The 23,891-nt window shown below is 46.7% G+C and overlaps 1 protein-coding gene across 1 annotated transcript in view; it reads left to right on the forward strand.

Annotated features, from left to right (window-relative positions):
• SLC24A3 (solute carrier family 24 member 3) overlaps nucleotides 1-23,891 on the forward strand; it is a 461,900-nt gene that overhangs the window by 320,089 nt on the left and 117,920 nt on the right. The window contains exons 4-6 of the mRNA XM_069495623.1: nucleotides 14,673-14,747; nucleotides 19,393-19,477; nucleotides 19,839-19,942. Coding sequence (XP_069351724.1) covers nucleotides 14,673-14,747; nucleotides 19,393-19,477; nucleotides 19,839-19,942 — 264 coding nt within the window. The remainder of the gene's footprint in view (nucleotides 1-14,672; nucleotides 14,748-19,392; nucleotides 19,478-19,838; nucleotides 19,943-23,891) is intronic.

Genomic DNA, 23,891 nt, shown 5'->3' on the forward strand with positions numbered 1-23,891 from the left:
CTTTAGAAATCATTTTAGATTTACAGAAAAGCTGCAAAACAGTACAGAGGATCCCCATCTACCTCTCACCCAGCTTCCTCTAATGTTACCATCTTACATATTCAGTGTACAATGACCAAAATCACATTGTACATTGGTACTATTAACTAATCTGTGGACCTTGTTCAAATTTCACCAGTTTTCCACTAGGCTCTTTTTCTGGTCCAACCCAGTGTCCTACATTGCATTTAGTTGTTGTGTCTGCTCAGTAGCCTCCAGTCCATGACAGATCCTTGGTCTTTCCTTGTTTTTCATGACCTTCACAATTTTGAAGACTCCAGGCCAGTTCAGGTTTGTGTCCTATTTTCTCATGTTTCATTGAGGTTACACATTTCCAGCAGGAAGACCACAGTGTGGTGTGTGATTTTCAGCATATTATATCAGGAGTACATGGTTTGATATGTCTTAGTCCTGATAGTGTTAACCTTTCTCACATAGTATAATGCTTTTGTGATCCATCCATACAGTTGTGTATATATGTTATGTGTTCAAAGGGAGTTTATTCTTTTTTTATTGCCAAATAGAATTCTGTACAGGTGTACTAAAATTTGTTTATCCATTCAGCAGTTGGTAGACATCTGGGTTGTTTCCAGTTCGGAGGTTATTATGAATAAAGCTGCCATGAACATTCATGTATTAATACAATAGTTAGTGTCTATAGATTTTTCCATTTCTCTTGGGTAAATACCTGGGAGCAGTATGTAAGTATAGGTTGAATTTTATAAGAAAACACCAAACTGTTTTTTAATGTAGCTATACTATTTTATATTCCCACCAGCATTATATGAGAGTTCCAGTTGCTGCATTCTCACAAACACTTGATATTGTCAGTCTTGTTCACTTTAGTTAAGAAGTGTGTGAAGGTATCTCATTGCGGTTTTTATTTGCATTTTCCTAATAGCTAATGATATTGAACATATTTTCATGAGCTTCTTGTTCATTCATTTGTCTTTTTAGATGAAGTTTCTGCTCAAATATTTTGTCCCTTTTTTAATTGGGTTATCCGTCTTGTTTTTGACGTAAGTGTAAGTGTTCTGTATATATTGAATCCAAGCACTTAGGAAGATGCATGTTTTGCATCTATTTTCTCTCAGTCTGTGGCTTGCCTTTTCATTTTCTTAGCAGCATCTTTTGAAAAGCAAAGTTGTTTTTTATTGTGTTTTGTTTTGTTGGATGTGGCTCATTTTATCAACCTTTTTTCTTTCCCAGATTTTCCTTTTGTGCGTTATATCTAATAAGTCATTGTGTAGCCCAAGGCCATAGAGATTTTCTCCTGTATTTTCTTCTAGAATGACTTTCAAGTGGCGATGGCTCCTAGCATAGTTTCCTTTTAATTTCTGTACCTACTCCCCTAACTCTAAATCTAGTAACAAATTCTCTTCCAGTTAAGTGCACTGAGAATCATTAATTCTTTGGCCAATGAACAAATGCTTATAATAATCATGACAAATTTTGACTTTTACATAATCATAAATGTTCATTGTTGGCTTCAGGGGAGCACTTGCGACTCACAATCTCAGTTGTGGTGCTGCCCAAGACAAACTCCAGATAAGGACTTGGGTAAAGACAACAGTGTGCTTGTAAATATTTAACAAGGGGCCCTCCTGAAATAAATACATGCCCTGATATGTAGCATTTGCAAATTTCCATGGTGTAAATACAACATGACCAACGTTTAAACTACCAGAGTTACATCAACTGACTTGCAAAAGTCCTGAGGTTTTAATAATTGGCTCTCATGGCAGTTCATGAGACACAGTCCTCCTCCAGCACCCCGCCAGGCGCAGGTAGCATATCTGAGACAATCCCCAGGAACCGGAAGTGAGGGAGTGAGAGAAATGAGACAGGGAAAGGAAGGAAGCCAACCAAGGGGGGATTAAAGAGCTGGTAACACGGTGGACAGCTGGGACTCCATCCCACCGAGGAATCTCAGAGGGACAGTGTAGACCATCACCCAGAACTGTCCCAATAAGGGCTGAGAAGTTGGGTTATTGGTTTGCTGACTCCTACTCCTGTGTCTTCTCTCTGCTGTTGATAACCTGAGTTGTTACCTGAGCACTTTCAGGCTGCTCTGCACACGTGCTGAGAAAAGTTCTATAGCACTGGTGGAGGCCTCAGGCAGAAAATCAGGGAACCACAGTTGACGTGAAAGCTCTTGTGGGTAGGAGGCTGCCCGTGTGTCTTGAGTTGTCCATTGTCAAAGTGGCCCGAGGGTTATATCTGCTCCATGTACCACATGCCCTTTTAAACCCTGGATCACCACTAGTCAACAACACCTGCCATTAGACCCATGGTCAAAGGCACAATTCCTTGTCTGGTGCAAAGTCGCTGATAAAATATAACATGGAAGAGGCATCTTCGGTGTCAGTAAGTGATGCTTTCTTTATTGGTTGATGTGGTCTCAAAGTCCCCACCTGCCCAGAACCTAGTGACACTGGCGTTCCCTACAGGAGTAATGACTTTCATTCTTCTATTCAATTAGTAGATTTTATTTTGTTCATAGAAGGGGTAATTGGTTCTTTGTCAGTTCTTAAAAATACATGTAATGTGAGTGTGATTAATAGAATGCAGGCCACTTAATAGTTGGAATTCTATGTAAGTGCGGGAGTGGGGGGCAGGGGGTTGTCTTACAAACCAGTAGACAAGTCATATTCAAATATTTTCTAATCTCCAGACTGTCTCCCTTGTGGTAGCATCTTGAGCTCGAGTAGCAGCCTACATTCCGGAGGTATTTCCACTGACCTTTCCCTGCTCGGATGTCTGACCTAATGTTTCTGTGGTTAAGTAGATCAGAGAAAATCTTATCATGACAAATAAGAAGATATTTTCTTAAATGCAAAAGTCCAATTCTTCTTGGGGCAAAAAGAAATTGGCTATGGCTCTGTCTTCTCCGCTGGAGAAATGTCCCACAGATGTGGAACAGATGGGCCTAGATCTAGATACCATCTGCTTTTCAGTTGTAATTAACATTGGATCCAGGGGCAGGTTGGATTTTACCATTGAGTTGGCCATCCCCGTTGACCACTGGGGAATCCTAAGTCATGTGTTTGTCAGAATGTGAAATCTGGGTTGTGTTTCTCTGGATGGGCAACAGCTCTTAGGAGACAAGGGGAGAAAAGGAAACCAAGCTCTTCAGAGAACCATTCCTGTGTGTCTGCTTCTATGGAAATGGCCCCACAGCTGCAGCTGAAGACAGGAATAAGCCTTCTCATCTTTTCTTGTGACTTTGTAAAGAAGAGCGTGTGCATGGTTCTCTAAGCCCATTTCCACTCCTTTGGTCCCACTTTTTGAACAAATTGATTAAAATAATAATGACCCCCAGCAACAATATTATCTATTTAATAGCACCCACTGAATGCTTGCAACATTCCAGCTATGGTACTGAGAATTTTGCATGCATTATCTAGTTTCAGAACAACCTTATGAGGTGGGTACTATTATTTCTCCCATTTTACAGACAAAGAAAACTGAAGCCTTAGTGAGTTTAAAATACTCACCTCACCTCAGGTCACGCAGCTGAGATACGGACCCAGGCTCTCTGATTTCCACTTCTTGACTATGGTATCATCACTGCTGACTTGTTTACAGTAGGGAAAAGCAGGAGTAACCAGCTAGTGAATTTCTTCTGTTGCTGTTTTGTAAGGGGCAGAAGAGAACTAAAAAAACTAAAATATACCACTGTCCTCCAGCCCCTCTATAACCTTCATAGCCTCGGGGGAATTTATTTCTCTGTGCTTCAGCGTGCTCGACCCCAGCGTGCCTTCAGATGATCTCCTGGATTCTTCTTTGCAACTCTGCCTCCTGCTTTTTCTGGGCCCTGGGGGAGGTGACATGGTTAAATTTTACCTCTCTGCCTTGCAGCCTAACATTGGTGTCAGCACCTACAAACTGCAGCAAGAGTCAGTCCTTCTCACTAGCAATGAGAACATCTCACATTGTTCTTGCAATAACAGAGAGAGTTTTTAGTAGAACAGTCTTGATAGAATCTTCCTCTTGAGCCCAGGTTGCCCTCTAAGGGGGCCCCAGGTGAACAGATTGCAAGGACCTACCAAGAGCATCATTTGTACTGATGTCCGGGTACCAAGGTTTCCCCGGAACGCCCTGAATTTCAAGCTCGCCTACATCAGCCAGAGAGGAGGGAACCCACGTGCCCAACTAAGCTAATTATCTGACAAGAGAGGTTTTGAACCTCCTAGTTAAAAGTCCATAGTAATCATCTGGTAATTATTTTAATGGATTGGCATTGAAGTGTGAAGTTGGAAGTACTATAACAGGAAGCTTCCGTCTGGCTTCGTTAGCTGTGCTAGATCTTGAGCAATAAAACCAAAGGTCGGAGTTTAAACCCCACACAAGTCTGTTGGAGCTTTGTTCAATTACAGACACAGCCTCAGACCGGACCCCTGCCCACAGCCATCCAGCTTGGTATTTACACCTATCACAAGAAAGATCGGGCCAGAGACCCTGGTTGGACCCAGTGTAGCCCATCATCACTAACGGGAAGTCACCTTCAGCTCCAGGAGTTCAGCCGGTGACACTAGGTCAGTTCTGGGATAGGACAAGGGAAGTGCATGTCCCAACCTAGGAATGTTGCCAAGGCTTTCAAGTGGGTGTGCGAAGTTGGACGGTGGGGTAGCCATCTCAGGGTGCTACTCTACCGGGGCACTCAAACAGCATCATCACAAATGGGAAAGATGGTGCCGCTGAACTCGGATCCCCCATGACAGAATTCTGTACACAACTGAAAGCAAATAAATCCATCCCCTCCACCTGAAGTTGAAATAAAGAGGATCATCATCTTTCTTTTTGCTACTGCCAGCCTAAATACACATATTACATAAATCTTGTAAGGGCTCACATTGTCCCAGCCAGCTGAAATTTTAAAATTGAACAGTGTATAGTATTTACCAATGTTAAATAAACTGAGTTTCACTATCTAAATATTAAGTATTAAAACTTTGAATTCACCCACAAGAAGTTGCCTACTTGAGAAAAGCACAAAACTTGAAAGACAATAACAATTGCAGAAAAATGGGAGAAAATTTTGCAGAATAATTTTCAGACTATTGACTCTGTTTGTGCTAGGGGAAATGAATTAGTAAGAGGCCTTATTTCCACATACCTTTTTTATTAATAGAAGATGGATTTTCTCCTCCCTCCTCCACTGAATAAACGTGGAATAAATATTTAAAGAACATGGGTTTGAAGAGGCGTCAGATTAGGAGCCTGCCCGGGGTGACCGTGTCTCGGGTATATTCTGTTTTTGGAAGTCCTGGTTGCTTGTCCTTGACTGGGTAGCAGTTCCACTGTGTGATGTTATCTGGCATCTGCAGTGCCCACCTGCCCCCAGGATTATGTTTGCAGAGAGAATAATAAGAAAATGACAGAAAAGCAAGAATGCAAATATCTCGATAGCTTTAACCAGCCTGGTATTCTTTCAAAGGCTCAGTGTCGCAGTGAGCTTAGCTCCAGCTCTGGCATGAAGATCTCCACCGTGCTGTGGTGCTCCTCAGGAAGGCTCAGGTTACTAATGAAAACTTTTAAGCAAGAAGCATGTTTCTTACCAATCCTGAAGTGAAGAGTTTTACCATCTTGTGGATAGTTCCATGAACTTTGAGATTTCAAAGGCCTCCAGAAAAGTTACATTTTCTAACATCTGAAATACAAACCTAGGTAGAAGTCACTGTCCTCATTTCTCAAATGAACCTGAAGAGGATGATCCCAGTGTGGGTGAATAAGGCCTATTGTCAGCCAGTCTGTACCTGGGATTTCCAGAACTTCCACAGAGTGTGACACTATGGCTTAGAGGGGAGTGGGGAGGAAGTGTTACTGGGAAGGGAGAAAGGAAGAAAGGGAAGAAAGCATCTAAGGAATCAATAGAGGTCCTGAGAAATCTACAAGCCGGTGAGCATTCTGAGCCTGCAGGGCACGCCTCCTCTTTTGCTGCGGAAAGCAAATAGGGTTAGAGCCACTGGCTCTGGCTTGGATTGGAGTCGTACAAATAGGGTTGAAGTTCAGTCTCTGCCATTTACTGGCACTGTGACCTTGAGCTTATAGTCTCCCTTACTCAGTTTTCTTGTTTGAAAAGTGATGATAACAACAGTACCTACCTCATGGTGTAGTTGAGAGGATTAAGCTTTAAAGTAGTTCTAGGCTCATGGTTGATAGTCAATAAATATTAGCTGTCATCGTCATCACCATTGTTATCTTTGTCACTCTAACCACCACCATCATCACTATTATCACAATCATTATCTTTGTCATCCTCACCATCGTCACCATTACCATCCTCCTCCTCATCTCCATCACCATCACCATCATCATCATCATTGTCTCCATGATCATCACATCGTAATTGCCATCATCATCATTATCATAACCATCACATTATCAAATTATCACCATCGTCATCACCACAGCTGTCATCATTGTCATCGCCATCATCATCACCATCATCATCATCATCATTGTCCCCATCATCACATCACAATTGCCATCATCATCATCATTATCATAACCATCACATTATCAAATTATCACCATCGTCATCACCACAACCATCATCACTGCTATCGCCATCAGTATCACCATCATTATGCTTGTCATCATCACCATCATCATGTTGTCCCCATAATTATCGCATCACAATCGCCATCATCACCATCACCATCATCACTGCCATCAAAACCAAATTCATTATCACCGCCATCATAAGTTTCATCTAGTGGAGTCAGCAGTGATTCCTGTTCAAGACGGAAAGTCTGCATAAAATATCTCAGCATGGTATACAAGACTCTCCCCAGACTGAGCTTTGCCTTTCCCTCCAGCCTCATCTGTCTGTATTTCCTTACTCATGAGCTACACTCTGGCAGCAGTGAATGATTTATAGTTTTCAGCACAAACCATGTTAATTTATGACACCATGTTGTTATTCATGCTGTTCCCTTGCCAGTCCTTTCCCAACTTCTTTGCTTGGCTGCTATCTGTTCATCACCTTAGATGTAATTAAAGTATCAACTCCTCCAGATAATCTTACCATACCCTTCCCCACACTCTCTAAAACCTAGGTTAGGTGTCCCTCCTCCGTGCTCACATGGAACCAGTGAGTGTCTCTCTGTGTAGCTTGAATATCAAATGCTCTGCTCACGTATTGAGCAGGATGTTGGTGCTCCATCGAGCCACATGAATTCTCTTTACCGCTCCAGATGCCTGTCCAACCGCTTTATGTGCTTTGCTGTTAATGGGTCACCCCTGTGACCTCCAAAGAACTATATTAGGCCACTAGAGCTACTTCACCAGGAATGTACTGCCTGTGAGAAGCACCTGGAAATTTGCATTCTCTGTGGTGGTCAGTGGTCAATGACTGATGGGTGCAGTGGTACGAAAGCCTGGTTCCTTTGCCTCAGGGTGAGACAAATTCTGTGGTGCCATCCACACTGCAGAGTTCTGTGCAGGATTGGGCTGAGGCTGAGGTTTCACCTGGCATTACAAGAGCCTTTCCCCTTGCATTGGTTCATATCACCTGAGGGCCAATTGCCCTTTCCCAGTAAATGTCACCTTTAAATGAATGAATGAAATGGCGACGCACAGGTGGGGAATTCTGTGTCTGCAGTGTCTGGAGTCCAGGGGAGTGGAGGAAGTGTGATTAAGATTGGGGACTTTGGAGTCATGCAGGACTAGATTTGGGCGAATATTGACTCTGCAAATAGGATGTCTTTCTTATTCTCTCTAAATCTCAGTTTACTCATGTCTAAAATAGAGATTTTATAAGCCTGAACACTGTATGTGGGTTATTGGGAAGGTGAAATGAGCTAAGCCATATCAAGCCCAGAGTCCAGGGCTGAAGGAGCTTTTTCATTAATTCATTCATGCATTCAAATTCCAGAAACAGTGCCACACACTGTTCTAGGCCTGGGGATCCAGAAGTGAACGAAACTGTCCCAGGCTCATTCAAGCAACAGCCAGGAGGCCAGTGTGCCTGGTGGAGAAGCAGCAAGGGAGAGAGTAGGAGGTGAGATCAGAGTGGCTGCATTAGTTTCCATTACCTGAAATCCATGGATTTATCTAAAAGTTGACATTTGCAGCTTCTCTTGGAAAATTAGAAACTTTGGCCACTTTGAGCACATATTCTCTTGCAACAGTCGGCTAGGTCAGAGCACAGGCAGCCACCTCGGAGGGGCCTCCACTGTCTAGTGATCCACAGACCCGACTTCATCCACGTTTCCCATCCCCACACCCTGCTGGCCCCTGTGGACATGGAGGCCGCGGCCTAGGCAGCAGCTTCCATCAACACCAAGGATGCCCCAACTTCTCCTTGCTCACTGCCTCCACCCTTTCACTGTCATTCTTTCCATCACCTACAAAACAGGATAAAGAACCCCAATCTTCTATGCCTGTTTTTATGCAAACCAAATGAAGACTGCTGGTTAGTAATACCTTGAAAAGGAAGGAAATCCATACAGTTGTAGGGGGAATTAACATTCCCGATTCTACAAGCAAGGTTCTTCCTTGGGAAAGAATGAATGGACTCAAACCAAGAAAGCATCTTCCCCTGGAATGATGCTTCACGGAGGGTGTGTGCCCAGGGGGCGAGGGAGCAGGGGTACTGACACAGCAACTCTCAGCAGTCATTGGTTGAGGGCTCCCATGAGGTGTTAATGTCCCAGCATTTCTTGATTGCATTATGTGGTTAAATCAAGTCTCCAAACAAATTGAGGCAGACTCTGACATTTGAAAGTCAGTGGAGCTCACTAAATTAATAAGGCATGAAGAATATGGTGGGGGACACCCATATTCTTCTGCCACATTCTTCTTATCTGCAACAGCCCCCACAAAATCCTCTTGTTCAGATTTCTAATCTGGACCGTGAGGCTAAGCATTGCTCTCTAGTGACTAGAATCTGTGAACGCGTCCAGAACAATGATGTCTACAGTGGTAGCAGAACTCTGGAAAGCGGACATGTGGTCAGTTTCATCATGTCCTCATGGGGCCATTCAATACAGAGCCTATAATGGGGGAAAATGATTTCAAAAGAAATAACTTTTCCATTCCAAGCTTAATCATACATGATCACTTAACACTATGAATAAGACAGAGAAAGAAAAGGAAGATTTATTTTTATTATTCAAACCATGTTCCCTGGGAGATTTGAGATTTAGAACAATTTCCACCAAGGCCAGAGTTCTATAGATATTCCCTAGAAATTGCTTCTCCAGCACCACCTTCATTGAAATTAAAGACAGAGACAGGAGGGCAGACGATGTAGTAAAAAGAAATCGTCTGTGAAAACCACTGACTGTAGATGCCACATAAAACAGCAGGGTTAACGTCATGCTGTTCAGATGCGTTTGTCCTCACAATGCAGAAGCCCTTATGTATATCAACATTTCAGCTAGAGCCTGTTCACCTCCATTAAGTCACCGGCCACGATGACTTCCTGTTATCTTAGGTATTTTTCAGTTTAACCATTGTAGCCAAAATTCTTTGGTTTTATTAATCCCAACCAACCTTCAAAATTGCCTGATGAGACAGTATTTATCTTTCAAAATCCTGAGTTAATAGCCACTTCCTCTAACCTTTGCTAGCCTTTTTCACTACTGCCCAATAGAATGTCTTCTGTGCCCCATATCAGTTAGAGAGGCTTATGGCTGTAAGTACAGAAGCCGTGACTAATGGTTACTGAAATAAATAGGGATTTCCTTTCCTCACCTAATAAGGACAGAGGAGATGGTTTCAGGCATTAGTTCAGATGGTGAATGGTATGCTCAGGGCTCTGCCACCCTTACCATGTTGGCGTGTATTCTAATGTGTGTTGTCTCATAGTCACACAATGGCTGCTGCCATTCCAGACATCACTTCCAAGTTGCAGGTGAGAAGAAAGGGCGAACTTTAGTTGAATCTGTGCTTTATTCTCATTGGCCAAAACTATGTCACGTGGCCATGACTAGTTCCAGAGAAACTAGAAAAGTTGAGTATATTTCACTCAGAACAACATTGGAGTTGTGTTTGCAAGATAAAAGGGTTAATGGCTAATGGATATGCCACCAATAGTGTCTGCCACATTACAGACCTATATTCTAGAATATGATTCACACTGAGTTAACATGAGCCACTTCTCTTGGGTATTCCTGCCTGTACCTCAGGTCATTCTTCTTTGTCCAAGGACAGCAACCTGTTGTGTCCTAGACCTTCCCCAGCGGGCAGTGCATCTGGCTTCAAGCTGGCGCTGCACACACTATCGCTGAATTAATAAATAAATAACTTCAAATCCTAAGGCACGCCTGCCTCAGAATAGAATCATTTTTTGAGTGACCTCTGAATAGTGTATACTTTAAACATATAAATATTATTTCAGCTGAAAGGAGAGAAGGTGGTCCTGGCTACCCCTGAAAGATCTGTTTTGTCATCTTGTCTCTTAGGAATTTTTCAAGTCTGCTTTCTTGGAAGTTACTCGTTGTTGTTTCCACTGTGGCTCTTTTTATTATCTTGCCCATATCTGCTACCTGTGCATCAAAGGACACAATCAACGTCCTGCCACAAGAGTGCTGCGTAACAAAGGGCCTCACAACCCCAGTGATGTTCGACAATAAACAGTTGCTTGGCTCCAGGGTATTTGGTGAACTTGGGCTGGGCTTGGCCAGTCTCAGCTGGGCAAGCTCACCCACGTCTGGGGGTTAGCTGCTTGCTGGCTGACCTCTGACACTGTGGCCAAGACAACCAAGGTGACTCAGCTCTTTTCCACCTGTCTCTTTCCTCCCGTGGGCTAGCTTGGGTATGTCCCCATGGCATTATTGCTATCGCTGCAACAACTGTGCGTGAGGTGCTTTGCTGTGCCCACGCCCCTTTGCCCACTTGATTCCACTTATGTCTTAATGATAGCCTGGGAGCTAACCAGAGAGCAAGCTGTGGTTAGTCTCAAGTTGAAGGCTAAGTGAGGTAAGAAGAGTCACTCAAAGTCACACACCTTGGGAGTGTCAAGCCTAGGACCTGATGCGAGGTCCTTCACCCTATCTTGGGCTTCCTCGAAGGCTCCAGGCCACCTGTGTTTCAGCAGCTGCTTGTGCCCAGTCAGTGCTACTTGGGCATTTCCCTTGCTAGATCCCGAAGGTGACACCAGCTACTCCATGACCACCACCCTCCTGGGAATTCATTCACTTTGTATAAATGGAGCCCACTCTTGGATGGGGTGGATATGAAGGTGAGAAGGACACAGCTGCTGCTCTCAAGAGAAGGGAGCCAAATCCATGAACCTAAAGCACGGCTCATGCTCCAGGCTGCACACGATCTGTGCCGAAGTACCAATGCCCACACTGAAGGCTCTGATACGTTCAAAGGGAAGAGAAGCCCCTGTGGTCGTGAGACTTGGGTTGAAGCTCTAAAAGACTCCCCTTCCTTCTCTAGACATCCTTCACGTATGCTTCCAAATTGTGGCCTACATTTACTTGTGCTGTTTCTGTAGCCAAGCCTCAGGCTTGGATTCCAGGGTGTGTTACAGCACATTTGGGCCACCTCAGGGTATTGGGCCAGCTCGTGCATTTTTGAGAGCTCAGATCTGTCTCATGTTTTGTAGTGCACCTTGTAAAAATAATAATATTAATAAAGAACATCAATGGCTCTCACAGGCAGCCCCAGAAAGTGAATGGCTGGGATTCTAAAAATGTCCTTCCCTTTCTGTGGTTGGAGAAGACAGCTCATTAGTAGGTGAGGTGAAAATCAGAAGAAGTGGCGATGAGGTGGCAAACCAGAAGTGACCTCTGTATGGGGAGACAGCTGGGCTCCGTGGGAAGCTTGGGGAGTATCCTGCCATCTGCTAGCCCCGTGTCCTTGGCAAGTTACTACACTGAGTCATCTGGGAAATGGGGCCAGTAACTTCCTGCCTTACACAGGAGTTGGAGGAATTAAGTGAGATCGCCCTTGTAAAGTAGCTGGAGTGTGCCTGGAATTTCAGGCTCAACAAACAGTGGCAAATATCATTATTATCATCATCATTATCATCAATGATATTATTATATCCTTTGGAAATATAGGAATGGTCAAATTCATCTAAAAAATGCCTTACTCTTTAAACTATCTGTGCCAGTTGTATTGATAGTACCAGCAATATGACACGTCCAGTAGGTTTTCTGCATCATCTTAAAGTTTGACTTTGTACCTCTGTGTTGTTCCTTTGTTCTGTTTGCCTGTGCAGTGGGAACCTGTTTTTCAGTGTGTAACTTAGAAGAGAATTAGAGTGGAGTTTTTTGTAACCCAAGTGTCACACCTACCCTCAGAGGCCAGGAGATGCCCTGTGGCCAGCGAGGAGCCTCATCGCCTCGCAGGCCTCTCCAGGTGCCCAGCGGTGCTTTGTTGTGGGTGTCTGGTTAACAGTGGGCGTCCCCCCCTCGTGCTGCCAAGCTCACGAGAACTGACGTGGCCTTCGGTAGCCATCACTCTCAAAAGCACTGAGTGCTTGGCAGACCTATTCATTTCTCATCCCAATCTAAGCATTGATATCACAGTGTGTTAGATGGAGCTTCTTGCCTCAAAACTGGATCAATACTTAATATTGGAATGTATTCTTGGTGAGATGCTTTATAGACTTCTAAGTGGCATTGGCGGTCTTGGGGAGTTGGATATGTCAGCTATGAACAGCTTATTTAGATCTTGATTAATCCACAAATGTGAAATTCTGTATTTCAATTACTGCGTTTGAGTGTCCTTTCAAAGGTAATGTTAGAACCCCTGTATCATTGGATCAGCCAAGTCAGATGGCAAGAGAGGGTTTGAGTCCAGTACAATTTGGAAATGTATTTTCTGACTTATCCACAGGCTATAAAATGCAGCATTAATTATTTTTAATTGACAGTTTCAAGAAAACCCATAGGCAAGTAATTTTGTGCAGATGATGAATAGATCAATCAATAAAAAGTTATTTTTGAGATTTCTCTCCATGCCAGACATCTCAAGCTCCTTAGAGATTAGAGAAGTATAAAACAGAGTTCTTACCTCTAAATTCTCCTACCTCCTACAAAATTCCCACAAGAAATACGAATTCAGGGTGCAAAGACAGAAAATATAGATAAGGATTATAAAAGACAGATAGAGTCACACCAACTAAGGGAGATATGTAGTCATTATTTTGATTGGTGGCCTTATTATGTGCAAATATATGTGTATGCATATACACACACATATGTAAATACTTTAACAAAAACGATATTGGACGTTCTGTTTTACAACATTTTTCATTTAGCAATCTATTGTGAGTGCCTTTCCTTGTCATTGACTATGGATTTACATAATCCCTTTTAACAGTATTTCACTGAATTATGAATCATAGTTTATATAACTCATGCCCTGTGGTATATTTTGTTAGGTTTTGGTAACTTATATTTGGTAGTTTTGGAGTGAACACCACTGGTGCATATGTCTTTTGTGCATTTGTCTGATGTTGCCACAGAATCGAGTGTTAAGGTGCACTTTTGCATTTTACAATCTTATGGGAGAGACCAAACACATACACATGAAAAGAAAATGAAAAGAAAACAAGCTCATAAAAAGTAAGGGGACAGGGACTACATTAGTGCCACTGTCAAGAGTCAAAGGCCAGAGAGATCATTTCATGCCTGGGTGCTACAGAAGGCTTCATGAAGGACAGGTGTGAGTGACAGAAACTCAACTCAAAACAGCTTGAGTGTAAAAGGTGCATTATTGGCTCATGCAATTGAAAAGTCCACTTTGGTTTCAGACTGGGCTGGGGCCAGGGGTGGCCTGGTGTCACTGGGCACGTGTGTGTTGTGTGTTTGCGTGTGTGTGCACGCACATGTGTGTGGGTGTACCTGTCCCATCTCTTGGTTTGACTTCTTACTATGTGAGCAGCATCCTCGGGCAAGCTCTTTCTATATGACAGCTGCCTCTAGCAGCTCCAGACATCGGGCATGTTTATATCTCATAAGGAGAGGGGCTCTCTCCCCCAGCTTCTCTATTAATCCCTCTTGGCCCCTTCCAGACCTTTTGCCCACTCCCCACTGTGTGACAGGGAATGGGTGTTCTGGTGGCCAGCCTGGGTCATGTGCCTGCCCCTAGGTCATGAGGACAAGGAGGTGTGTGACTCCCCATCCTGTGGAGCCATCCTCAAAAGGGAAAGATGCCAGGATGTCAGTAAACGAGAGAGATGTCACTGCTGAGGGTGCTGGAAGTGCATCCACACCCACTAGATGCTTTGGGCGGCAAGTAACGGGGAAACTGCAAACCAAACTGGCCTCAGCAGTGCTCACTGTATGTTCCGATGTCTAGAGTCAGGGTGGGCCCTGGTGCCACATGATTAATGGAGTGAGCCATTGGGATATCTGGGGGAAGAGTGTTCTGGGCAGGGGGAACAGCAATTGCGAAGGCCCTGAGGCAGGCATCCGTGGCATGTTTGGGGAAAAGGGATGTGGACAAAAGGAGAGTGGCAGGCGATGAGGTCAGAGAGGAAGCTGGGACCAGGTCACGTGGGGTCTTTCAGGCGCTGCAAAGACTGTGTGCTTACCCTGAGTGAGATGTGGGATTCATGATGACCCAGGACATTATTGAACTGGAAAGTGGCCAGATCCTCACCCTCATGGCTCTGCCTCACTCTAACTTTAACTCTTTCTTTCTCCTCTTCTGTCTTCCAGGCCATGTACATGTTCTACGCGCTGGCCATTGTGTGTGATGACTTCTTCGTCCCCTCCTTGGAAAAGATCTGTGAGGTACGTGCCTCGTGTTCTCGGTGGGTGTGACCTGGGCCCGGGACAGGACCTGCACCCTGGACTGTTCCAGGCTTCTCCCTGAGGTCTGGGGAGTCCCTGCAGGCCAGGCGGGTGGGGACACAAGGCATCAGCATGCCCGAGAGCCACGGACAGTATTAGCCCAGAAGTTCCGTCAGTCTGCTTAGCATTTCATGATACGGATCACTAGTCGCACTTGAACCCCAGCTTCTCCCTCTCCACTGGGCCATAACTGAAGGTGCAATTTGTGTTCCTCTTCCTTGTTTCCTTTTCCTCTTTTGAATCCTGCTCCTCCTTCCGCCCTCTCTCTTCTGTTTCCTCGTGCCTCCATATTTGGTGAGTTATGGGATCCTCGCAGCACGAGGAACCCCAGCCACGCACCTGCGCCACCCTTCCTCTCTCTGTGACGTACAGAAATGCGCCAAGTGGAGGCCCAAAAGGCACGGAGATGAAAGGACTGGCCACAGAGATCAGCAAAGCGTCTCTGTCAGAAATCATCACAGCGAACAGACGCCAGGCGGAACAGCAAGTTAAAGCCCTTTCATCAAAAACAGATTCAGCAGATCTAGAACTCTTTCATTCTCTTACCTCTTTCATCTCTTTGTGTGTTTTGAAATGTAGTTTCCTTTATCTGAAAGTCCATTTTATTTATTTATCTTTTTAATTCAGAATCTTAGTTTCCAGAAGCGCCTCTCCCAGACACATCTCCCATCGGGAGCCCAAGTTTCTTTCTGCCGGTAGCTCTCACACCCTGCGGCCTCCCCTTTCCTTCTCCCTCCCCCAGAATCTGCTCCAGCAGGTCTTGGGGGCAGTCAGGGTATTGGGGGGGAGGGCAAGAACTTGCATTTCTAACAAGCTCCCAGGGGACGCTGAGGCTGCTGTTTGGTCCAGAAACTGCAGACTTTGAGAACCACAAACTTAAGCAGTTTCTTCTACATCCTGGAAGTTTGTTAGTGTTTGGTAGTTGAAAATGAATAAATAAATAAGAATCATTCCACAGTAACCCTAGAGGGGCCACAGGAGTGGGTTCCTTTGTGCAGTGGCATAGGGTAAGGAAAGTGAGGTGGCACCTGAGATGCACAGTGGGCAGGTGTGGAAGCCCCTTGTCAAAGGGGTTCACCCTGGGAGCAGGTCACCTCGTGTCAAAGATCGAAGTGTTCAGCACCTGGCATTGGGGTCATTTGCGATCTCTAAAATACCACATCTGGTGGTTTATTCTTCATGCAAAGCAAAATGACTCTCTCTTTCCCATATAACTTTATTTGTTGTGAATAGCAAAATTATTATGTTCTAGCAATGTAAAAACAATTGTCAACATGTGTTCTACTTTTTTGAAGAAACCCGTAGAACCTGAGAGTATACACACCTTTGTAGGAGGAAGCAGTCAGAAAGCCAGAAAACGCCAGAAAAAGAGGGCTGGCACTGAGTTTGTTAACAAAAAGTTTAAAAGAGGAGGAAAAGGAAAGAAAATGTTTAATGGCGGGGCGATGGGGGGAATGTTATTTTTACTGGGTCCCTCGTGTGCCAGAAACTGGTTTAGTTGCTACATGAGTGTGGTTAGAGTACGTCCATTCATCCCTTTAATCATCTCACTCTGCCAAGTGACTACTATTATCCCCTCTTTACAGACAAGGAAACCAGGGCTCAGAGAAGTTGAGCCACTTGCCCCAGGTCACACAGGGAATTGCGGGCAGTCACGATTTAAACCCAAGTGGGCCTGAGCTCCAGGCCTTCATGCTTGTCACTGCTCCGCTATGCAGAGATAAGCTTGGAGCAGGCCATGATTTTGTTAAAACTGGCCACCCCTCCAGGACCCACTTCTGTAAGGGAGGGGTGGACACAGAATAGGGACCACCTTATCCCGAGCTCTCCCTGCTCCACCCAGAGTCTGGTCTTAGGATCTATATAACAAGAGAGCGTCCCCGTGCCTGTCCCCTGGAAAGATAGCGTGGCTCCAAGGCCCTTAAACAACCTTAATCGCCGAGGAAACCTTATGCCTGTGATTGGTGGGTGGGCCGAGGCCAGAGTTTACATGTATTTAGAGATCCAACATGTTTACGTCTTCTAAGAGACGCGGGATCAATTCTCCCTGCAGTCACTTTCTTACAAGATTAGAGGGCCATGGTGCCGCTCGGCCCGCGGTGGCCTGGAGGGCCTCTCTGCCCAGGACTCTGTCCTGCCTTTGCTTTCCCTAATCACCTTCTAGTGATTTGATATTGTGTATTTAACGGTTGCTCGTAGACTAAAGCAGGAGGAGGGGCAGAGAATCTCAGATGGATGTTGCTTTCAGCTTTTGTGAAAGATGAGTTGGGAGAGAAATCTACACCATTCAACAAACCATAGCTCAGGGGGTTGGCAGGGGCCGGACTCTCCTCAGTCTCAAATACTTTAAAGTTGAAAGGCAGAGAAAAACAATCGGGGTGGGGGGAGGGAACAGCAAAGAAAAGAAAACGGGAGAGAGAAGAGGACAAATGACCCAGAGAGCCCAAGGCCAGGGTCAAAAGCGCCTGCTCCAGGTCACCCTCTTCTCCTGCCTGGACCTCGGTTTCTCCCTATGTGAGAGGACAGTCCCTAGGGTTTGGACAGCCAGGACATTTCATCACAGGACACGCAGAGAAGGTGTCAGAGTTTTGAGAAATCCTGTGAGCCAGGTCAGACAGGCGCGGCTGGGGCCAGGGGACAGGACGACGTGTGTGGGACACAGCCCACCCCACTTACTGTAGCAACAAGCTGGGCTCTGCCCGGGCCAAGCTTGGTGCCAGCGTCTGGGAAGGACACCTGGGCACACACACGTGGCCCTTGCCAGCTGAGGGCTGGTAGGCCACACAGCACTTCCAGAACAATACGTGCCGTGGGCTGGTGGAAGCGGCCGGGAATCAGAAAGCGCAGAGAGAAGGGAGGAAGGAGAGCTTGATCAGCGGGTCAGGAATGGGCTCGTGCAGGGGGCAGGACTGAGGGAAGGAGTCAGTGGCAGAGCATTTCAAGGAAGGATATTTGGTCAGAGAAAGTCTGAGCCGTAGAACCAAGGGGAGCCTGGGGGCACGCGGGCAGCCTTGAATGCCAGGCTGAGGCGTCAGGAATCACTGTGTCACGAGGGAGCTGGGGAGGGCTTCGGACGGCTCTGTCATGGCAGATAGACGGAGTCTAAAGGCAGGAAGTCCGCCTCACTGGTGATTCCAAGAGTCCTGGGAGATGTTGCCAGGGCTGCAGTGAATTAGGGATGAGAGATGGATGTAAGGAAATATGGAGAAAGAAAGAAAGTGACTGGGTGAGGCCTAGGGAGGAAGGGGACCAGAGCCCAGGGTTTGGACACTACAACGGGGGTCAGGGAGCCCAGCTGGAGAGAGCCACAGCCCCACGTGGCTTGTACCCCGCTGTGAGTCTTGCAAACCACAGGTGGCATCATGAGCTCTGCCTCAGGCTGCCTTCCTCATAGACCCTGTCCCCTGGGACTGGAGTACCCAGGCACCCCTGGCCACACCTTCCAACCTCGAGGGATCAGCATCGTCATAGTAGGGCTCCCCAGCACCCCATGGGAGGCTTAGCTGTCCACTCAACAGTGAAGGGACACAGGGTCCCAGGTCAAAATCCTCAACTGGGGCTCCGGCTGCAGCCCACTGCTGGCCGGTCAGCGGAGCCAGTGGCCCACACCGGGACCAGGCTGCCCCTCGATGGCAGAGCGAGGAAGTGCAGCCGCTGGTGCCATTGAGAAGGGGACCACGTCACCCAAGCCTGGCGTCTCTTACCTGGCATGCTAGGAGGGAACTGGCTATTTCCTGACAGCCAGAAACGTGCTTTCTGGGTCACAACTGAATGCAGAAAAGCTAAACCTGCTAACCAGCCTCTGACGTCTATTGGTCTTGTCGTCTTGCAAATCACCTTCTGGTTTCACAAACAGGGTGACCTGGGGAGGTCATTGTGTGCCCCACCTTGGCAAGGCTGATGGCTCATCACTTTCTGCTCAGTCTCAAGTCCCCACTCCCACCCCAGGGTTTCCAGACTGCACCAAGGCTGGCAGTGGGCTTTAGGAGGGGGACCCCCGCACCCACACCCCCAAATGCCTCCACAGCCTCCTAGAAAGAAGGCTCACAAACTGGTCATCGTGAGCCTTGTTTAGCCCAAGATCAGCCTAGCATTGCAAAAAGCAGAGTGTTTTGCATAAAAATCTGGATCGCTGGCATCTCTTAAAATCAGAGCAGCTGGCAGCACTGAGGGAGCAGAGCAGAGCCACCTGCAGAAGGAGGTGAAGCCCACTGTGGCCTCACATGGCCATTCCAATCCTCCCTGCCATCTGCATGGCCCCCGGGTGCATTTGGCTTGGGGACTCCTAGGTCTTCCCAAGAGCCTTTAGCTTGTGAAGCCATGCGGTCCCCTCCCTAACCCTGCCGCGTGAGCAGGACAGTGAGAGGAACTTTGGCCCAGCAGGGGTCCTGCAGGAGTGGCCAAGCTCTGGGAAGAGGAGGAGGAGGAAGAGGAGGGTGAGGGGGACTGAGCCCCAGGCCCCATCAGTCCTCCTCTCACTCAAGCCCCAGCCTTCCCTTCTCAGGGCCTGGCACCCGGGAGTCATGGTCACCTCTGTTCCCAGGTGGAGTCCCACCTCACCTGTGCTCTGTCTTCTCCTCCGTAGCGCCTGCACCTCAGTGAAGATGTGGCTGGGGCCACGTTCATGGCGGCGGGCAGTTCGGCCCCAGAGCTGTTCACATCGGTCATAGGTAGGTGACAGCCTGGGGGACATCTCAGCCCTTCGCTGTCTGAAGGAAAAGGGCGGGGACAGATGGGGCTGTCTGCTACTCATAGGAAATGGGAATCCAGAGACCTCAATAAGCAGAGGATCTGCTTCCCCCTCTGCTGTTGTTTCATTTAAGTGATGCTTTCACTGTGTGTGAACTTGTCCCAGACCAGTGCAGATGCTCCCGTGGGACAGTCTCCCCTCCGTGGATTGGTGGGCTCCCTCCAGCCCTCAGCTGTGTCCTGTAGATCCTGAAAACAGTCTAACATTTATAAAAGATCCCCCCCCCACCTTGGAATGCAGCTGGGCCACACAGCCAGACTGACTTTGGGTCTGTGTTTCAGGGGTCTTCATCACCAAGGGCGACGTGGGAGTTGGGACCATCGTGGGCTCGGCCGTATTCAACATTCTGTGCATCATTGGTGTCTGCGGGCTCTTTGCTGGGCAGGTAAGGCCGACCGACGGCTTCTTTGTGGTGGTGGGACGTGACATTTGGGGAAGGGGCAGGTGGAGTCCAGGCAGGGGAGTGTCCTGCTGGAATACAACCTCCATCAGGGCCCAGTGGTCTTGGGCAGTGGGGATTTGGGACCTCACGCCCCAGGAGGCCAGCCCAGCTGCAACTGGAAACAGTCAAGCTACCATTCTTTGGTCGTCATGCTAATGAACTATAGATTGCCCAGGTCCACGTAAATAATTAAGCAGCTTGACAGATGCACATTGCAAATTTGAAGGTGTCACACCCAAATTGATATATTACTGATCTGATTCAGAGTGGCCTAAAACAATTTTAGGTGTGATTTTGCCTCGCTGGAAATAGAATAAATGAGACAGAAAAAGAGATAGGAAAAGAGACAGGACTTTTTCTGCTAAAAACACGGTTTGGGACACAGCCTTTATTGTGGATGATGGTCGGGCATTTTATTTCTGTGTATGCTTTAGCTTGCTTTGGGGTCACGAGGGCCTTGCAGGCCTGCAGTTTACCTGTGGAGACTATCCCACTGCCAGGGAGTGTCACGGGAGTGTCCTTTAGGAATGCTGGCGCTGGGCAGCCGAGGCCGTGGTACGTTGTGTTACCTGAAGGTCTGCAGGGCTCGCAGCTGTTTTGCGAGCTCTGATATCCTAGTTTCTGCATAGGAATTTTATGCAGAAACAGCACGATCCTGAGCTGTCTGCTCAGACACCCACAACTCCGAGTATTTTCTAGACAAAGTGACTTCTAGAATCCCACAGAGGCAGCTGCACTTACAACGTTGAGAAACCTGATGATCCTAATCACCGAGCAGCTGCCTCGATGTGGACGGGTGCTGTGTCCCGCTGGAAACGGCTAGTTGGTCTGAAAGGCTAAGGGAAGCTCCGGGCAAACTTCTCCCTCACCCCTTGCCAGGCGCCCTCGCCTTTCAGCAGCCTGTCGGGGCTCCCGCGCCGCCCGATCTCTGATGCAGACTCGAGGGTCTCCATGCAGGGCACACCCCACCCTGGTGCACCCTTGCTGCTCTCCATCGTCTTTGTCTGGGTCGCCTGGTGTGTTAGCTGCCTCTCCGTGACCGGCAGAGGGACACTTTCGTGTCTTCAGGAATCGGCTCCAGGGCCCACAGGTGGACGGGGTCCTTCGGAGGCTCCTGGGCAGCCGTTTGTGTACGTGGTGACTAAGCTCTGCCCAACTTGCTAAGCTGGATATTTTCTTTTCTCTCATCTTTTTGGTCAACGACCTCTTGTCTCAGATTTTGGGGACCCAAAATATAGTGCTTTTAAAATCTCCTATAAACATAAACGTAGTTAGTACCAAAAAAGAATAAGTCTCCGTCTTTGCCTTTTTTGTCACTTGCACTTCCCTGGCTCTCCTCTGTCCTGGATGCCTGATATGTCCTTCCAGGGATGAATGGTCACACCCAGCAGAAGAGTCCGCCACTGTTAGCACTCTCTTAATTAGCATTGTCACCACTGGCAGTATGATTATTAGCCTGGCCGTTATTAGTGTTGTCATTAGTTCATTAGTCATTTGTACCTGAAGCTTGGTTCAAAAGCAAGCCCAAAGGAGGAGAGATAATGTGAGGAAATGAGACAAATGGCTGGGCAGTGTTAGTCGGAGCCATGCAGCTGATGACTTATGAAGTGGCTTGAAGGCAAGTGCAGTTCGTCATCCGTTAGCAAAACAGCTCATCCCCAGCTCGGTTCGAACACCTGCAGAAAAGGCAAACGGCTCCCTGAACTTCAGCAAATGCTGTTATCTGTCTCCTCACTCCCTCTGGAAGATCATCTGGCTCCTCTCACAACCCCACGTGACCATGGTGACAAGTAACAACTATGACTGTTGGTAGAAGCATTCCCCACCATGACTGGGTGCCAGCCCTTCCTTTTGACTTCCTGTCCTGTGCCCACTTGGGGATTTGCAAGGCCATCCAGCTCTCTTTTTCATGGTTTTGTAGAATCCCTGAAGTCTTTTCAGAAGAAGCAAAATGATGATTTACAAGGAACATGGGCCTGGGAATCAGACTGGCCTGGGTTTGAATCCCGACTCAGCCATTTGCTGGCTGTTGGCGAAATTACTTAAACCTCAGTTTTCTCATCTGCAGAGCAGGTCCAAGCACACCTTCTTCCCAGTGTGGCCATAAGGATGAGCCATAGCATGTTCAGCATTAATAGCACCTGGTTCACATGGTGAGTCGATAAAAGTTAGACACCATTACCAGCTCTCAGAATATCAATCCCTGGGGTGCTCGCCACCAAATTGTACCCTAGATCACTGTGGTAATTTGACCAACTGGTTGGTGAAATGTATCTGGCAATCAGGGCTGTCCATAGTTTAATTAAAAGCCACAGGACACACAGCAGAAAGGGAAGGGATGGTCAGAAGGGAGGGTCTTCTGAATGAAAACCAAAATGGGAGATGTTGATAGAAAGATGATCTCGGAGGACGGGCGCTGCTTCTGTGATCAGTAAGAAATGAAAGCTGCCCCGCCTTACTCACTCCCAGGCAGGGGAGCTGGTGCCATGGAATGTTACAGCAAAGGCTGGATATTGGGAATTGAAATGATTAATAAATCCAATCGTAAGTCTCACTTAGCATCATTGTTTATGTTGATCCGCACTTTCGTTTGGCTGAGAGAATTACCAGCCGGTGCCCGTGGGTTCCGGCGGGAAGGGCTGCACGTGACCACGTCTGTTACCCGTCTGAAATTAAAGGAATTAAGCCGTAAGGTTTGAGTTCCTGTCTCAACTAGGGTTTTGATGAATTCAATGTAATTAAATGTCTGCTGTATTTGCAGTTTGCAAACATAGCCAGCACTATGGTGTTCGCCTAAGGTACTTTGCGGAGTTTTGTGGGACAAGAAGGAAATTGCTTCTTAGGAAGTGGCTTATAGAGAGGTTTTTGGCATCACTGCAAGACACTTACAGGGCTGTAGTCCTACAAGTTTTCTTTATTTAAAAACAAAGAATAATAAAAACAAACAGAAAATACCAAGCTCTTGATGCAACATAATAATGTATTTTGCATATCGTATTGAAAGGACTTCATGCCAATTTTGTAAAACGACATACTTATGAATTTAAATCCACCATTCAGACCATGTTAAGTTTTAGATGCATAACCACAAACAGAAAGTAAACAGTTTAACTGCATCCCAGATTAGGACTTCCACATCCAGGTTATTACAGGCCGGCAGATGGCTCCAGTTTATAATAAAGAGCTCCAACACCAGCTCAGCTGGCATCCTCAAAATGTGCCTGATGTTCGTTGGCAGGGTCCTTCTAATCTTGGCTGCGCTTGCCTTCCCAATAATGCCCTATCCATGCTGGCTCATTTATATAAACCCTAGCAGCACCCAGAGGTTGCATATCCGAATTGAAACCTGCCTTCACTGGAGTTTCCCCAGAAGACTCCAGGCAAGGATTCGAGTGCAAGTAGTTTATTTGAAAGGTGATCCCAGGAAATGCTAGCGGGACAGTGGGGTAGTGAGGCGGGGAAGAGAAGCCAGCCAAGGGAAGTGTGCTAGCAAGCAAGCTATCACTGTGGGCAGCTGCAGTTTAATTCTTCTGTGGGAACTGGGCAAGAATTTAGAAGGAGAGCCACTAAGTTATTACTATCTCACATAAGGGGCAGGGGAGCTGGGGTATTTATCCACCAACTTCCATCATTCATTGCCTAAAGACTGCTCTTAAGAAATACTAATTCTCCAGCATTCCAGCTTGCTGGGCACAGGCAGGGTGGACTTTAAGGCCCAGAGGACACCCCCAGGCAAAGAAATATAAGGGCAACAGTTGGAAGGACATGAAATGGTAACGATGGGGAAATCTGAGTGGGCCCATAAAGCATTTGCTACAAACTCAGAGTAAGGCTTTCAAATAAAACCACTGTTGGGTCTCACTTCATCTCCCCTGGTGAAGCATTGGTGCTA

This window comes from Eulemur rufifrons, chromosome 20, assembly GCF_041146395.1.
Source record: "Eulemur rufifrons isolate Redbay chromosome 20, OSU_ERuf_1, whole genome shotgun sequence".
Taxonomy (NCBI): Eukaryota; Metazoa; Chordata; class Mammalia; order Primates; family Lemuridae; genus Eulemur; species Eulemur rufifrons.